Source organism: Cynoglossus semilaevis, chromosome Z (assembly GCF_000523025.1).
Source record: "Cynoglossus semilaevis isolate Cse_v1.0 chromosome Z, Cse_v1.0, whole genome shotgun sequence".
Taxonomy (NCBI): domain Eukaryota; kingdom Metazoa; phylum Chordata; class Actinopteri; order Pleuronectiformes; family Cynoglossidae; genus Cynoglossus; species Cynoglossus semilaevis.
This window is the reverse complement of record NC_024328.1, coordinates 4,855,628-4,873,450: the sequence shown is the minus strand read 5'-3', so window position 1 is coordinate 4,873,450 and position 17,823 is coordinate 4,855,628. Positions and strand designations below refer to the sequence as shown.

At 36.8% G+C, this 17,823-nt stretch overlaps 3 protein-coding genes across 6 annotated transcripts in view; 2 read left to right on the top strand and 1 right to left on the bottom strand.

Annotated features, from left to right (window-relative positions):
* The first annotated feature begins 355 nt into the window (after window positions 1–355).
* Window positions 356–10,212, top strand: LOC103397571 (serine/threonine-protein kinase A-Raf-like). The gene is made up of 16 exons (XM_008335878.3): window positions 356–492; window positions 1,834–2,038; window positions 2,670–2,773; window positions 2,903–3,005; window positions 3,102–3,256; window positions 3,609–3,707; window positions 3,811–3,955; window positions 4,095–4,122; window positions 4,209–4,339; window positions 4,434–4,636; window positions 4,882–5,058; window positions 5,431–5,477; window positions 5,625–5,743; window positions 6,490–6,621; window positions 6,875–7,009; window positions 7,194–10,212. Exons 2-16 carry the CDS (start codon window positions 1,928–1,930, stop codon window positions 7,332–7,334), a joined length of 1,830 nt encoding a protein of 609 aa, XP_008334100.1. The 5' UTR covers window positions 356–492; window positions 1,834–1,927; the 3' UTR covers window positions 7,335–10,212.
* Window positions 10,007–14,593, bottom strand: LOC103397570 (leukocyte surface antigen CD53-like). The gene is made up of 8 exons (XM_008335877.2): window positions 14,464–14,593; window positions 13,288–13,371; window positions 12,276–12,464; window positions 12,121–12,195; window positions 11,940–12,047; window positions 11,270–11,374; window positions 11,017–11,100; window positions 10,007–10,776 (listed from the first exon to the last, which is right to left on the bottom strand). Exons 2-8 carry the CDS (start codon window positions 13,348–13,350, stop codon window positions 10,705–10,707), a joined length of 696 nt encoding a protein of 231 aa, XP_008334099.1. The 5' UTR covers window positions 13,351–13,371; window positions 14,464–14,593; the 3' UTR covers window positions 10,007–10,704.
* A 501-nt stretch (window positions 14,594–15,094) lies between these two features.
* Window positions 15,095–17,823, top strand: part of dph7 (diphthamide biosynthesis 7) — a 3,537-nt gene continuing 808 nt past the window's right edge. Inside the window, exons 1-9 of one of the 4 annotated variants that reach the window (XM_025053144.1) lie at window positions 15,095–15,216; window positions 15,425–15,632; window positions 15,958–16,091; window positions 16,174–16,261; window positions 16,372–16,466; window positions 16,666–16,832; window positions 16,912–16,984; window positions 17,057–17,122; window positions 17,214–17,386. In XM_025053144.1, coding sequence (XP_024908912.1) covers window positions 15,501–15,632; window positions 15,958–16,091; window positions 16,174–16,261; window positions 16,372–16,466; window positions 16,666–16,832; window positions 16,912–16,984; window positions 17,057–17,122; window positions 17,214–17,386 — 928 coding nt within the window. In that variant the 5' untranslated portion in view covers window positions 15,095–15,216; window positions 15,425–15,500. Of the gene's footprint in view, window positions 15,217–15,424; window positions 15,633–15,957; window positions 16,092–16,173; window positions 16,262–16,371; window positions 16,467–16,662; window positions 16,833–16,911; window positions 16,985–17,056; window positions 17,123–17,213; window positions 17,387–17,823 lie in introns of all 4 variants that reach the window. The other 3 variants (XM_008335875.3, XM_017043121.2, XM_017043123.2) reach the window with 3 other exon arrangements.

The following is a 17,823-nucleotide window of genomic DNA, read 5'->3' as shown; positions in this document are numbered from 1 at the left end:
TGGTTCATTTTAATTTTAGCCAATATTAGCTGGTTTGGACCAATCAATCTTTGTTTCTTATTTTTTTTATATATTATATTCACCTACTTTAAACTATTTTATTTGCCTTTTTTGTAGGTACTTTTGACTTAATTGGATGTTGTTACATCCATTTTCTTTTTTTTTTTACCTAATTCATATATATATATATATATATATATATATATATATATTCATCTGTCTAAAGAGAATCTTTAAAAGTGATTTAGCAATGCTGCTTGGCTGGGATTCTTCATTGCAGTTTTTAGGATAATTTCTCACGTTTTCGTGTGAACACCCTCTGCTGACTTTGGTGTCAAAACAGCTTGTTCAACACGTCCATGACGTACAATGACGTGACTTCCTGAATGGACCAATGAGTACGGAGTTTTTCCGAGGTTTTCCGCTTTCTGCCGAAGTACTTGACAGATCCCGACAACTTCAGATTGAGAAGAGTCAAGATGGCTGCAACAGGTAAGAGTGAATTATAGATGCAGAATGGAATTTAAAACAGAACACGCAAACAATGTTTATTTAATGTATAAAAATGTAATTGTAATTATGTAATTGTCAGAATTTTAGAGGTTAGAGCCTCCACGGTGTTTCTCTACCCATGTAAATGTAAACGAGCCAGACTGTTTGTAATTGGAAAAGTACAGAAAGTGACATCGCGGCGCTACAACCAGCTAGCGCTAGCTCTAATGTCAGCATTTAAGTGTTCTCACGGTGCGTGATAACATATAATGCATGCTTCGCATATATACTTAAGTCTGTCTCCGTGTGTGTGTTTGTTAGTTAGCCTGTAGCAACTAGCACGCTGTGCTAACTACCCTGCTAGCATCAAACGCTTTAATAACTTTCCGACTGATAACTTCAAATCACTTTTGTGTAATTTCATACATGCTCCCGACTACACATCCCTTTGGAAACTATAAAGATTTTTTAAAAGTATTTTAGCAGTAACATCAAAATCCCCCATCAGGCAAATCTCTGGCTAACCTTGCTTAGCTTAACTTTACTACAGTCATTATCATGATGCTGCCTTTTTACTAAAGTTCAGTGGTAATGTTGACAATTGACCTGTTAATCTTGTAGCTGTTTCTGTTTCATCATAGCTATTTTGCATTAGTTTGGCCACATTTACTTTTAGCATCCAGGTAATACTACTTTTTTGCTGTCCCGACTTGCCTTTAGTTAGTTACTATACCTTTTATCAAGCAATAGGCTACACTCTACACTTAATTAATATTCTGACTAGATATTTCATATTTTGTCCATCAGTTGTTGTGCCTTCATTTCATTTATTGCTTCGCCAGTCTCATAATTTTATACTAGCACTGACTTGGTTTTCTATAAACCATTTAAAGTGAGTTTACAAATATTACAGTTTTATGAAAATACAAGACCACTATTTCAGTATCCACTTGATGTATCCACAACATGCAGTTTTTTTTCCCTGTCATTTTGTATTGAATCAATATTATGTTAAATATTACAAAACATAATAGATTTGTAATATATTTCCACCAAGTCTGTTTTTTTTTTTTGTTTGTTTGTTTTGGAGAAAAGTTTTAATCAGCTAAGAACAGACTGCACAACTTTCAGTTAGAGAGTTGATGTCATTGGATTATTTAAATACATTTTTAAATAACTAACACAATTTAACACAATTTTAATCTTGTGTGTTTCTTTCCTATTCAACTTACAGTATATTATGTGTTTTCTTTCTCTGTTTGTAAATGTCAGTGAGCCATTTCAGGTTATGAGAGTTTAAAAAAATATTACTAATATTAAACTGTGTCTCTATTGTTTCAGATTTAAAATAAAAAGGCAACTCTTTTGAGCCCCGTTTTGCAAGAAGCTGTTTACAGTTAGCAGCATCACAACTACTAGCAGTACTTTTCCCACTATGTCGTCCACCTCCTCCTGTTACTCCTCCTCGGGAGAGACCAGTCCAGAAGATGTACCTCGAGGTGGAGGCACCATCAGAGTCTACCTCCCTAACAAACAGAGAACAGTGGTGAGACCCTTGATATTCAAGTTTTGTTTTTTTGTTTTTTTTAGTTGTTGTTTTTTTTTTTAGATTTAAGGCCTTGCAATACACTAAGTAATAAAATAGTGTTAAATTCAAGTAGATAATTTAGTGAAGTATAAGGTTTGCCAAAAGTGTGGGTTGAAAGTGTGATCACTCACACCAAAATTTGAAATCCTTCTCAGTACATGAATGATGGAGCCAATGAACAGTTGGTATTCAGTGTCACAGATGGTGTCTGCAGCCATCTGTCACTCATTGACTCAAAACTCAGACAGAGATTTTACTTTTCTTAAGAAACTGTTTTCCTCAGGCTGTGCAAATAAAATGGAGTACCAGGGATTTTTATTGCTGATCAGTAGAGGTATGAAGTTGATTTGCTAATTTTGCTGTCAGTAGAGTGAGTTTTTGAGGAACAAAGAGGAGCTTGAGCAACAAAAAAAAGCTTCTATTCAATTATTGTTTGTCCCCTACATAAAATAGGTAAAAAATAATTGAAAGAAAACCAAGGACAATGTTTATGTTGGTAAGCCTACAGAGTACAGCGTGTATTTACATCACCTTTGACTTAAATCCAAAGTTTATTCAGACTTTAAACAAATGACAACTCTTGTTTTAGGTGAATGTTCGTCAGGGACAGACAGTTAGTGAGAGTCTGGACAAAGCTCTTAAAGTCAGAGGCCTGAGCCAGGACTGCTGTGCTGTCTACCGTCTCCTTGAAGGGTGAGATTTTTTTTTTATTGTTTATATGTTATTTATGTATTTCCATTGTAAACTTTGGTGTTTTAAATTCTGCACCTCCTGGTAGTCTAAACTGTTCATCTCGTATTTTTTGTGTCCTTGTATGTTTAGTCGTAAGAGACTGACAGACTGGGAAACAGACATCACTCCTCTAGTTGGAGAGGAGCTCATAGTCGAGGTCCTGGATGATATTCCTCTCACCATGCACAATTTTGTGAGTAAAGACCTTACAGAACACAGCACACACATGTTGTTGTATGACTTTGATTTGAATTTGAATATAAATTATGTCTCTTCTTACATTTCACAGGTACGTAAAACCTTCTTCAAGCTAGCTTACTGTGATTTTTGCCACAAGTTTCTTTTCAATGGCTTCAGATGTCAGACGTGTGGCTACAAGTTTCATCAACACTGTAGTAGTAAAGTCCCCACTGTATGCGTTGACATGGATACTGTGAGCAAACGGTGAGTTAGTTAAAAAAATGCTAAGGAAATGGGTGTATCTTGTGTGTATCACTGGATCCTGCTTGTGATAGGCAGCAGATCAGTGTTTCGCATGCTGTGGTACACCACAGTTAGTTTAAAGATCAACATAGTGAAAATGTATACCAGTACCAGTGTGTGCTTTTTTTTCTTTAAGATTAAGCTGCTCTGAAAGCTTTACGATTTTATTAAGCTCACTAAAATCTTTGGCAAAGATGCCTCAGCCATTCCTAAATCTAAAATACAGACAAGATCACAATTTATGAAAACATGCTGAACTGAACTGTGTGCTCGATCTCTTTATCCTGATTAATTTCCATTTTGTTTTATGTAGGCGCAATTCTAATCTCTGGACAGGTGAATACCCACAAATACTGTTGCCAGAAAATTCCCCATCAAACAGCAACCTAGCCTTAACCCTAGAGCCTGCTGAGTAAGTTTTAATGCTGCAAATAACTAAATGGATAATTGCATGTTTTTTCAATGTTGTATTATTTTCAGAAAATGAATTTAACGAATGAATATTTATTTCCCAGCATGGACCTTCTTTCCCCCACATCAGCCTTTCACTTCCCCATCCCAGCTGGAGACGGTCAGTCATTACAGAGACATCGATCTACATCCACTCCCAATGTTCACATGGTCAGCACAGTGGGTCCAGCTGGTGCCAGCATCATAGAGGTCAGATAGGGTCTAGAGTCAGTGGTCAAAATATTAGACTTATTGTGACATCATCCAGGGCGCTTTCATTGTAGAAATTATTGTAAACAATGTGCTCAAAATATTGACAATATTAACAAAATATTTTTCTTTCTCTTAGGACGCACTAAAATTTAACAACACAACAGGTATGAAAATATAATTATCTCATTTTGATGTATATTTTGTCATTTTTAATTTTACTTTCTTTTTGTCTTGAACTTTTTCCCCACAGGTCCGGAACCTTCCCCCAAACTCTCCACCAGCCCCCCCACTTCTCTCGGCTCACCAGGTAGAAAGCCACCAAAGTCACCTTCTGAACACAAGGAAAGGAAGCCATCTTCATCTGATGACAAAAAGAAAGTGGTGTGTAAAAATACCCAAATTCACATTACTAATGTTGTTTGTTTTTTGATATTTTCTAAAATAAGGTCAGTAATCAGAGTGTGTTTTGTTTTAGCACCGAGGAGGCTACAGAGACTCCAGTTACTACTGGGAGGTCCACTCTCGAGAAGTCACCATTCTGAAAAGGATTGGCGCTGGATCCTTTGGAACAGTCTATAAGGGCAAGTGGCACGGTGATGTTGCCATCAAGATCCTTAAGGTGACAGAGCCAACACCTGAGCAGTTACAGGCCTTCAAAAATGAGATGCAGGTTTTAAGGTCAGTGGTGGTAGTTCTTGAAACATTATAACTTTCAAAAACTAACCAAATAAATGCTTGTTTAATAGAAGGATTTGACCTAAAATATTTAATGTTTAAATGTCTTTATTTTGTTTTCTTGAAACAAAGTTGCAGAATTATTTACCCACAGTGTTGTGTGGCAGTGAAAGACACCAGCCACAAATTGATGCATCTAAAAAGAACCTGAAAAAAAAATGAACTAATGGTTATCATTTCTTTTGCAGGAAGACCCGTCACGTCAACATCCTGCTATTCATGGGCTACATGACTAAGCCCAACTTCGCCATCATTACACAGTGGTGTGAAGGCAGCAGCCTGTACCGCCACCTGCACGTTAAAGAGACCAAGTTTGAGACAATGACACGCATCGATGTAGCCAGACAGACAGCACAGGGCATGGAGTAAGAGCTGCTGTTATATTTTCCCAAATACTTTGACTGCATCTGAACTATAGATTGTATACCAATATCAAAATGATATGTATTAAATATAAGGAAACATGAATATATTTGTTCCACCTAATTTTATGTGTTTGTATAAGTTCAGGTGCAATCATCTCAGACATAGTGCAGAGAATGTACCTGTGTTTTTTGTTTTTTTGTTTATTTTATTAATATGAAGTACCAACACTATAGCATGTGTTCTACCAACACATCAAGAACTTGAAGCTTTATTGGTGTTAGAGAGCATGTGTGAAAATTGCTGGCCTTAGAAAGTTTCCATTTCCATTGTTCAACATTCACACTGAAAGTTTTTTTTTCTTGTTCTTTCAGTTATCTTCATGCCAAGAACATCATTCACCGAGATCTAAAATCCAATAGTATCCTTTTATCTTTCATTATCTAACAGTTTTCACTCACTTTTCTTAACGTCCTCCTCTTTCACAGCACTATAATCGAAGGAGGAGGAATTTTTAACTTGTTTGTTGCACCTGTGTGAATTAAGAGTTCCTGAGCTTTGCCTTCAGACATTTTTCTCCATGAAGGCTGGACTGTAAAGATCGGTGACTTTGGCTTAGCCACAGTGAAGTCTCGGTGGAGCGGTTCTCAACAGGTGGAGCAGCCAAGTGGCTCCATCCTCTGGATGGTGAGTAGATCTTTCTCTGAACACTTCACTTCAGTCACTTTGATTCCAAAAGGAAATCTTCTGACTGATACTTTGGTTTAGTTTGGTAAAGAAAGTGACGTGTTTTGTTATTCCAGAAAGATGATCAGTAAAAATAATGTTAATTAACAGCTGCTGGGTAATTTAATTGTAATATTCAAATTAATAATTTATGTTTATGATTACACTCATGTGCTAAACAAGTCTTCATTACTGGTGTATAACTATATGTTTTAAAGGTGTGTCAAGGGAAAGCGCAGTCAAAGTCAAACTTCCCCCACAACGTAATTGTGATGTGTCCCAATTGCTCTTAGCTTAAGTCAGTGCTTCTCAAACTGTTTATACTCTGTACCACCTGAGAAAACATTGATCTCTCTGAGTACCACCATGATGACCAACATTAGAATTCCCCTGCTTGTTCCACGTTCAAGTGCTGCCTGTACTCACGTGAGCAACAGACAAAAAACAAGTAATTAAATAAAAAGACCGGACATGTTATTTCATAATCTCACAAGTAGCTACACATTTGTTCTAAGTGTTGTATTAATTGTGCTTGGTATGTTTCAGAATTATTCAATTGAAAATGTAAATGTGAAAATATGAATTTTTCATAGAGAGCGTTCATACACATACCACAGTTTGAGCTGCTTCCAGCTGAATGACTATTTTATGAAGATGAAAAAAAAAAGTCAAAATGTCTTTTCTGTTTTTGTATTTTTCCTTTGAAGGCCCCAGAGGTGATCCGGATGCAGGACAGTAACCCCTACACTTTCCAGTCAGACGTATACGGCTATGGGATAGTGCTGTTTGAGTTGATGTCAGGGACACTGCCTTACTCCAATATTAACAACAGAGATCAGGTGATATCACACTCTACATTCTCTCTCTTTCTCCTTTGTTTTCTAAGTCGTGTTCGATCAATGAGTCCAGTCTGTCATTTTTTGAGTGAGAGTGAAACACTTTCCACACTTGTACATTGTCTTGAATTAAATAAACACTGTCTTTGTGTCAAGGACATCCTGTTGTTAAAAATGTAGAAACGCTTTTGTCTTAAATTGCAGCCTGTTTATGACAGTCAATTTAATGTTATTGTTTTGGTTTTTTTTTTCTCAGATAATCTTTATGGTTGGACGAGGCTACCTGTCTCCAGACCTCAGTAAACTCTATAGTACCTTACCCAAATCAATGAAAAGGCTAATTATTGACTGCCTAAAGTCAAAACGAGATGAGAGGCCTCTGTTTCCTCAGGTAAGTTTGAAATCTGTCTGTATTTAAAGTCCATATAAAAAGATCAGATCCCATTTACAGGATATTTGTAAGCAAAGTGCAGTAAATGACAATTTACCTTTGTATGTTAAGGTTTCAGAAGGTTAAATCTGAGACTAGTTATTATGCCTTATCATTACACTTGCATCTTTCTTTTATTCCTCAGATCTTGGTGTCCATTGAGCAGGTGCAAGACTTGCTGCCAAAAATCGAGCGGAGTCGTTCGGAGCCGTCGCTGCACCGGGCCGTCAACGCAGAGGACCTGAATCCCCTTCTTTTCCACACCACAAGGCTGATGCCCCTGTGAGAAAAGCCTGCAGCTGCGTTCACCGGTCCAACTCCACGTGATTCCTGTGCCTCAACCAGGCCACATTTCAAGAAAAGACCAACATCAACCCTCCTGCAGGAAAACTCTTTATTTTTAATGAGAAGGTATGTCTTGATTTTATTTGAGTCACAAAATTCACATCCTGCTGGAAAGTCTATAATGTTGGTGTAATCAAATCACCAAAAAGTTTTATGTTGTGATCCAAAAGACAGCACTAAGGTAAATGCTTTTAAATGTTGTAATCTGTTAAACTCAGCCATAATGCCTGTTGTTCCAGGTCACCTGATAAGCTCACATACTTTAGATGCTCAGTGCAGTCATGTGCTTCTTTCAATGTATAACAATATCGGTGAGACCCATCTGCTGTGGTAGAAACATATCCTAAGTCACTGTGTTCACTATTTAGTCTTAAACTTCATTAATAGTGGATAATTCAGCTTTTTTTTCTTTCACTGACCACCAGGTGCTGTCTTTTAAGATAATCTCGTTTGTGGCACTAGTAGGAGGGGCTAATATTCAGAAAGCTGTTCTGTCTTTACTTAGAACAATCATAATTCAGTGTGTGTTCTGCTTTCAGTTCACAGACTTTCTATTTGATAAACTTTGTGAATGTACTCCTCTTTACCACATTCAGTTTGTGTTGATAATATCTCCTATATTTAACATTCTTACATTGTTAAAACTAGGGGCTGGGTACCCTGACAAATCTATTTTAACTTATGCTGGTGTTTTGTGGTTTTGTTGGTGGTCCTGGTATAGGTGTCCGTTGCAGGAGTTTGTTACAGTGAATGTTTTCGGAGCAGTGAGAGTGAAACCTTCCTCTGTCTTTGTCTTATTTATTAATATTCGCTGTGTTGGAGCTGCTCAAACGTGAAGAAAGACTGAAAGGTTCTTTTTCACGGTACTTTCTGTTCCATTGGATCACTCTTTACCCTCATACCTTTTCACTGCAGGGCTCAGCTCATCTATTCAAATACCTAAAGCACAAATGGACACAGCAAACATTTAAAGACAGGGTTTCTTATTCATACTGTAACGTTATGTGTATAACACATTAAAACCAAAAATATCTAAGTATGCCTTACTGAATAAAAAGGAAGACAAGCTGTCTAAGCAATAACAACAACATATTGTTTTTTTAAAGGCCCAGTGTGTCAGAATGAGTGAGTGTAGTGAACTCTTAGCCTAAATCCTTCACTTAGAACACACAGATGATGTGCGCTCAATGGCACAGCCGTCCATATTCAGACCATGTCAGTCTGGTGCAGTCCTCAAATGGAACATTAACGACTGAAGTCTTGTCTCTGTGTATTTTACATTAAAACGTAAAACACGAGAGTTTGAGCCAATTGGATTCAAACTTTACAATAGGCAATTCAACAGAGACCACCTCCTCAGCTGTTGTACCCTTACCCATAATATCAGAGACCTCCTCCTCAGCTAGCACTGTGGACATACATTAAGACCAAGTATTGTTTTTTGATGCCTCTGCTTTTTATTCTCTCCAAATTTGTTCACTCAGTCGAAGGGAATTCAGACCAATTTTTAAAGATTAAGATGATTTTAAAACTTAAACCAATTTTTTTAGTTTTAAAGCAACTACTGTTTTTTCCAGATACTTGATCCATACTTTGCCATTTACTCTTCGGAATGTTAAATACTGGGCCTTTAAAACAAAACAAATAAAAATAAAGCGACATCAGGATCCTTTCTAATAATGTCATAACAGATTGTTTAATGTGTGTTTCTTGAGCCCACTCAGACAGTACACATTACAGTTTAGCCACCTAATATTTTGAAATGGTTAATTTGACTTTTAATGTGGACCGTTTTATCTAGTGTGCTGAGAGATTCCTTCAGACACCTGTAGGGGGCAACGGAGGAGGGAAAATCAGTCTTAATACAGTAGTTTGTCTATTAGGAGATGATGGCGTTTAAAGACGATGATGCTGTAACAGTTGTATTTTGTTTGTCTCTTTTGATATCCTTAGGTGAATTGAAAAACGTGTTAATAGTTTCAGAGGTGTCAGGGTTTTTGTTTGCAATAAATGTTTCATTCTGCTGTGTACAGTTAAATTTTTTTATTACCAACATTTTACTTGTTTCTATTTTGTGTGTGATGGTTTAAAAAAGAACAAAATTATTTTAAAAGTGTAAAGGAAATCTTAGTATTTTTTAGTTTTTTTTTTGTCTTAAAATGTTGATGCAGGTTTTATTCTTTAAATAAATTAAATTTTCCTCCATGTGTGCTGTTGGTTTTTAAATTTGGTTTGTCCTGTTGTTTTGTTTTAATGCTCAAAATTATTGTAAATGAAGAAAATAATCATTTCAATAATTTCAACAAAAGCAGTTTTAAAAGTAGTTAGATTTAAAATCACTGCTTATCTAGATATACAGGGCTAAAAGTTAGCCAGGAACTGGCAAGGCAAATGACCAACATAACATGATATAGTTGCAAAGTGTAATGTGGAACATATTAGTATGAGTGGGTGATGTGTGTTTCAGGAAGTGTGTGACGATTGCAGGGCGGGGTTGAAAGAGGAAGTGGTTAAATTGTTAAATGTACAGCTGCAGCAGAGGCGATAGGTGAAGGCTTTCACTTGCGACGACAGAGAACGGTTCTACAATGAACAGGAGGACGAGTCACCGCATGAGATTAAAAACAACTGTGCAGAACAGTCTTTATTAGAGCAGTTTCAAAATAGAAGCGTATGCGAGAACACGGGAGTATTAAGGGCTGAATGTTTTAAACCAGTGTTTCCCAACCTTTTTTGAGCCACGGTACATATATATCATCAGGGCAAACCCCACAGCACACCACCAAACAAAAATCGAACAAAAAATATATATAATGAAATATAATAATCTTCTAGTTAAAATGACCTCATAATTGAATAAAATCTCAACCTGTTTAGTTAAAGACAAAGTTAATATACTGGCAGGAATTGAAGAAAGACACTCACAAAGATCCTAAACAGCTCTGATTATGTTTTTTTTTTAGTTTTCATAGACATCTACTGCCAACAAGTGAAGAGTAATTTGTTGTTCTTCTTGTCACGCATTGAGAAACAAAAAAACAATTGAAATCTGATTATTTTCCATGGTACATCTATTGATCTCTCACGGCACACTAGTGTGCCACGGCACAGTGGTTGGGAATCACTGTTCTAATATATAGCATGTGTTGTATATTTATACACTACAGATAAAAATAACGTAGGTTGTAAATGCAATAAAAGAGTGATTAATTACAAAGACATCTCAGAGGTTGACAGTGCGAGGAAACCACAAATGATGTAACTTCCTTTGTTCGATTCCTTTGTCTTATAAGCAGACGTCATCTTTTTGTCTACAACTTGTATCCCAGTCCTGATTTGCTGATGTGGCAGTAGAGCGTCATAGCAAAGCACATTCCCAACACCTGTGATAGACCAGAACAAAAACAATTTTTATTGTTGTGTTGTGTGTGAATAGTACTACTATTTCCAATTATGATGAAGACTTTCACACATTAAAGTTTGGGAGATTAATGTACTGGTCTAAAATGTATTGTTAAATCTGGCTTCAGTGCAGAGTTAAGGCTAAGATTCTTTTTATGTACAGTTGAGCAAAGTTTACAAGTTCCACAGTAGTACAAGAACTTGATCTGACCCCGTCTTACCTCAATGACACAGAGGGCAATGACAGAGATTCCTATCGCTAGAAAATTATCTTCCACCCACATCTTCAATTTGTCATAACATCCCTGAGAAACAGAGGAAAAGACAACAACAACAAATATCATTAAAATTTACAACATTAAATTGTGGGAACTAAAATCTAGTTTTGGCTCGGATCATGTGCCAGTAATTATCCGGAAAGATTTTTATAACTGAAAACAGCAGGATGTTGCCCACCACAACTTTCATTCTTACCGTCTCTCTGAATGGAGGTCTGGGAATTGTACATTGGTCCTTGCAACAGGATGCAGGAATTTTGTTTCCCCAATCAGACTCATTCTTGACTCCACAGCAGTCAAACTGAAAGAAATGGCCATGGCATTATTCTTCATCATCATCAGTGATGAAAATGTCAGCGGTATGTCAATATGTCTTTGGTTTTCTGTTTCTAGTTATTGTAGCTTTAGCCTCACACCCATTTCATCTACGTTAGCAGCTAGCGTTTTTTTCCTAAAACAGTTTTAGAAAATTAGTAATTAGAAAGTGAATTATTTGACATTGTGACACAGCGCACAACTGCACACAACCAAATGTGACCTCTCCATTTTAGCCATCATCAAAGTGAACAGGGGGGCCAGCCCAGGGTTGCAGTATGTGGGGACGGTGCCATGCTCAGTGGCAACTTGGCAGCTAAACCTGAAACCTTCCACACCCAAGTCGCCACTGCCCAGTGTATCCAATCTTTACATCTTGGTTCTACTTGTATAATCTTTTGACAGACATCTTGACTGATCCCTATAATTTTAGCCTTAATAATAAAAATGTTTTTATTGCTGACGTTTGACCAATTCCTACATCTTCAACAGCAAATGTAACTAAACAGCGACTACATGTTATTCAGTGCCCGAGTAAGTAAGTATCTCACGTTTATCTGGAGCAGATCCCACTCATTCAGTATTGTTGAATTCTTTGCTCCTCCAGTTTTGGCCTTCTCCAAACCGGTGACAAGCCTCCCTTCAACTTTTGACTCAATCTGAGGAGAGAGGTCAGGTCAGGATTTCAAATGTTTTCTGGTAGAAGTTTAATGCGATGAAACCTGCTCCCACCTGTCCATCAGACACCAGCAGCAGACAGGCTGCGGTCAACTCCACCACCATCAGGAGAAACAGCAGCAGGAAGTACTGTCAACAACCACAGAGGAGATCTATGATTTACATACATCTTTGTGTACCTTGTGTGCATGTGTGTTAGTGTGTGTTACCATTATGAGCAGACAGCGGTTCTCCTTCAAAGCTCCCAGAAATCCCAGGAAGGAGACACAGGTGATGATGATTCCACTGACCATCAGCATATTAGCGATGTTAAAGTTAGCTAACTCTGGTATGAGGGCAACCACTCGGAATTTCGCCATCAAGTAGATACCAAAACTCAACACTGACACACCACACACCTGAAACAGACAACGGGCTCAACTTAAAGGTCTGATGGACCACAGAGTGTAACGTGTACATGGTGTTTTGGTTCATGCTTCTTTTTCCAAATGTGTCAAAAGAAACATGGTCTACAATTAAAAACCGATAAAAACACAAGGACTGATTGAAGAATTGGACTTGAGTTAACGTCAAAACTACCTAAAGATCACCAACTATATACACTTTGTGGGCCAGACCCTCAGATATAATAAAAAACACTAGTTTTTCAAATGAATCATAAATTCAGAGACTTAAGTAACAATAGTTATTTAAGTCTTAGTTGTTGTTTATTTTTTAGTTGCTGTAGAAGGAGGGACAACAAGATATTTTCTCTTTCATCCTCACAATTTAGGAATCCAGTCATGGGCCAGAGTGGATGGACTGGCAGGCTGGATTCAGCCTGTGCCTGCTATACAGAACAGTTACAAGCAGGAATTGAACTATTGCCCTTTTTGCTCATAAGCAAGGGGACTTATCCACCACTTTTTAATACAGTATATTATATATTATGAACTTCATAAAAAACAAGATAATAAATACTTGTACCAATCTCTTAAAAGCCTAAATACTATAAACTAAAATAATAGGTTCTCAAAACCCTAACCCTAACTCTGTATTGTTAATTTACTTTAAACTCAAAATTATATTGGCTGTATTTACATTTTTCCCCATTGTCTGTTCTGATAGGTCCGTCTGTAAAGTCCGTTGAAACAAATGTGTTTTGTAAATTCTTGACTTGATAAAAGGTTCTTTACACAAGTTAACAGCACTGTGTTGTTCATGTCACTAAGTCATACATACAAAGCACAGGAGGTTGGCGACACACATGGTGTACTTTAAACACTTGAGGCAGCCGTGAGCCATGGTGCACACCTGTGATCAGACCTGTGAACATAGAATTAACAAGAGCTCAGCTAAGAATTTCAATTACTTAGAAAAATAATTTAGCTCCACAATTAACACACATATATATAAATGCCACAAATTACAAAAAAGATGAAGTGAAACTGAAGGCAGCAGTGTGTGGGTGTGTGTCTGTGTTCCTTCCTTTATGTCACATTACAAGAAGAAAGTCCACCTACCCTAAAATAAACTTCTTATTAATACATGCTTTGAATAATTCTATTTACATTGATGACATCACAGCTGTTTTAGCCAATAAAAAATCTTCACAAAAGTACCTGTACCATCTGAACAACTGATAGAAGAATATTATTTCTCAGAAAATGTCTCACAGATGAGCTGTCTATTTTAAATTGTATTTCATAATGAACTGTATTTATTACTATGTTTTATGTAAAATAATGATTGATATGTATTTACAATTATATATATATAAATTATATATTTTAAAGGCTTTTGTAGTCAGTGTTTTTTTATTTTTACTTTGATTAATTATAAATTTGGTAACATTTTTATGTATTATTTATTTAATTTTGTAAATTGTAAATCCATAATTAGTTATTTTGTTTTTATTGTGAATATTAATTATTATTGGTTTCAAAAATTTTATTTTATATTTTTCTTCTTTAAATATGCTGAGCAAAATATCTATCTATCTATATATTTTGCATTCTATTATATTCAATAATATCACCATGGAAATAGAATTTAAATTCCTCTTCATGTCCAGTACATACTTTTAAATCAACAATAAAAAAAATACTTCTTCTTGAATCTTTGAATCTACACAATTTTTGTGTTTTTAATTGTTCAGTATTTTTTACTATAACATATATTGTATTACCATCTTAAGGATTCAAATATATAAAAGGGTTTTGTAGTTTAATTGTTGACAGTTCATATTAAACCTTATTCTAAAGTTTCAGCGCTAACACACTGGACTGATTTTCTTAACTATGCTTTTCTTTTGGAATCTCTTGTCAACATATTGTTACATCACAAAAAATACCTTACCAACAGAAACATTAGAGCTTTACTTTAAAAGAATGTAATAAAGCCAAAATGAAGTCTTACCCGTTTGGAAGAATAAGAAATAAAACGCGTCAATTGATGTTGTTTTCACCTCAGAGCTCTGTTCCCCTGCTACAGTTACTGTCACACTTCCCCTTTGCTCTCTGCCTCTTCTGCTCCTCAAGGGGTTTTTAACAGAAACACTCACTTCCTGTTTCTCATGATGATATACATGGAAACTTCATTGACCAATGATATGCAGCAAAGAACGGGCTAAATTAAGTCACTTGTCTGTGACCAAAGAGAATATAAATATAAATGTAGAAGTCCAGAATGGAGGCCTGAAAGACAGACTCTACCATTAAATATAATATTAAATATATATTTACTCATATTATATACTGTATATATATGCAGTATATATATTTTTAATCCTCCAGTACCAGTACCTTTGTGATTTACTGGTGAATCACAATAGCTTATTGGGCAATTCTTTTGTATCTTGGTTCCACGGGTTCGTTCTTAAGCTACAGAATATTGTTGTCTTTAAAGTAAATACTTAAAAGAACAAACTCTATGTCAGTATGTTTGTTTTTAGTTCCGCAAAATCTCAAAATGTTGCGCAGCACAAATTAATGCAGTCGGCAATACCACAAATCTACAAATGTCCTGAAGAGGGCAGGACGACGTTCTTGTTGAGTTGCGTCTTCCCGCACAACAGCCAAAGAAAAGAAAAAAGAAGAGCGTGGTCATGTGACCTTACGTAATCGCTCACGTCTTATGGGAGAATACTGTGGTGGACTGACACGCTACCATGTGAGTTTATGTGATAGTTTTGTGTAAAACATTTATTAATTTGTCTTCGTTTGGAAACATTGCGTTTTTGTTACTTGAATGAAAACAGGTATGTTTTTAGTTTTGTGTTCAATGACAATGTTTTAGCTTGTTTGCCGACTTAGCTCGCTCTAGGGAGGTACAGTATTAAGGGATTAATGAGCTGATGCACCGGTTTTATCACCTGTAGTGTTGTTGGATTTCTGGCTGAACTGAACTTGCTTCACCAGTGACATCAGCTGTGAAGTAATGCGGAGCAGCAGCTCATGGCGTGGAAGTCGAGGACACGAAGTCTGCAAGTGTTTGACACAGAGCAGAGCACCGACTCCGTGGAGTGGTGCCCTGTCTCACCGTGTCACAACATTCTAGTCTGTGGGACATACCAGCTGAACAAGGGCGTAAGATCAACACACACTCCCACTCACACACAAGGCCAAAAGGGAAGACTGTAGAGAAGAACAAGACAGAATCTTAACATTAACAAATGATCTCAAACGCTGTTTCCAGGTCTTTCAGCGTAGGAAATTACTTTTTTTGTCTGCAATATTATTTGAAATTGTAAGACTAAGTGAGGAAAAAAAAACAAATAATTTTGTATTGAAGTAGTGCAAAGGTGAATATTCTTGCACATTAGATGTGTGACAATTAAATTTTCTAGTTGTAACCTTTCAGAGATTGTGACTAACAATGTTACAACATCCAGTTTTATGTTTTATCCTGTAGACAGCTGGAGAAGAGGCCACACCCAGCAGAAGTGGTCGTTTGTACCTTTTTAACTTTCGTCAAGATGCTCTGATGAGTCCACCTCTCACTGAGCTGCAGCAAATTGACACAGCTGCCATTTTAGATTTGAAATGGTAAGGAAATCAAAAAGATCAGTAAGTTGTTGTTGTCACTTTTTGTCTACCTCTTTCTGATTTACTGTTCTTTTATGCTCAGGTGTCACGTCCCGGTGTCAGGGAAAGCATTGCTGGGAGCAGCAGCCGCTTCAGGAGAGCTTCAGCTGTATGGCATGTCTCTGAATCAGGTCAGAAGTGAAGAAAAATCACAGACAGTAATGGTTCTTGTCATTTCATTTGATGTTTTCTTTTTTTATTCTGTTATTTGTCTGCACTCATGACTGTGTGTATCCAGTAGGACCGCAGCCATACTCTAAAGGCTGTCCACAGTTTGGAGGTGGGCCCACAGCGGCTGGTTCTGTCACTGGACTGGTCAACTGGTCGCATGAACGGGTAATAAAATTCTCATAATTGGTTGTTTGATTTTTTTTAAATTTGTTTTCTCACGACTACACATTTTAGAGCTAAAACAGTTTCAACTAAATGCAGTCCAGAAATAAACTCAAAGTACCATGAAATTAAGTCTTTAAAAAATTACTTGAAAATGATTAAGAATGTTCTTAACTTTTCCCTGATTGTATGATGGCAGTAGTAGCGGTAGTGAGGATGTTCGGCTGGTCTGCAGTGACTCGGCTGGCTGTGTCAGTGTTCAGACTATGGGTGAAGATTCTCTGATGATGCTTTCTCAGTGGAAAGCTCACGACTTTGAGGCCTGGATCTCTGCATTCTCCTATTGGGACTCACAGCTGGTTTACTCTGGTAATTTAAATCATTTCGATTTTATTTTCCTTCTCTGGTCAATTCACTCAACCATAACTGGTTTGTCTCTACTGTCCAGGAGGTGATGACTGTAAACTAAAAGGCTGGGATCTGAGGGTTGGGCCCTCCTGTCCCACTCTGACCAGTAAACGGTGAGTGTTGCTTATCTGGATTTTTGTTTGCGATAAAACCAATGTTAATTCCTTTTGTGTATTTTTTTAAAGGCACTCTATGGGAGTATGCAGTATTCAGAGCAGCCCTCACCGAGAACACATTCTTGCTACAGGCAGGTGCGTATCACAGTGACCCTCAGAGAATGAGAAATGGATCAGCAAGGTCTCTGACTCCCGTGTGTCCTCTTGTTTACTTTTTTTCCTGCAGTTACGATGAGCAGGTTCTATTGTGGGATGGTAGGAACATGAAGCAGCCACTCAGTGAGAGCAACATGGGTGGAGGTGTGTGGAGGCTCAAGTGGCATCCGACAAATCCACACCTGCTGCTCGCTGCCTGTATGCACAATGACTTCCACATCCTTCACTGCCAACAGGCCTTAGGTCAGTAACCAGAATGAGGTTTTTGGTGATAGCAATACTATTTTTATTTACCTGATATTTAACTTTATTTTGAATTTTAAGCAAACCATTTTAAATTAGAGGGATTATACAAATATAAAATAGGTCTAATACAAAAGTACAATTCAGAATATATACAGTATGTTATTAAATCCAACAGAGGACGCTCTTAGTAGAGAGTATGTGTTTCACACTACTAAATTAAGTTATAGTTGACTGTAGTAAATACAATTTTCTATACTCCACCATGTTCCATATTTGGATTATTTAAGTCCCTGAATGTTTTGTTTTCATCCTAGTTTTCACATTTTCCCTAAGATGCTTAAATCAGAGAACATTTTTTTGTGTACTATCAATCTCCATTAGTAGAAATTATCTCATTTAACTTTCTTAAGAAGTAAATTGATGAAGTTGACGCT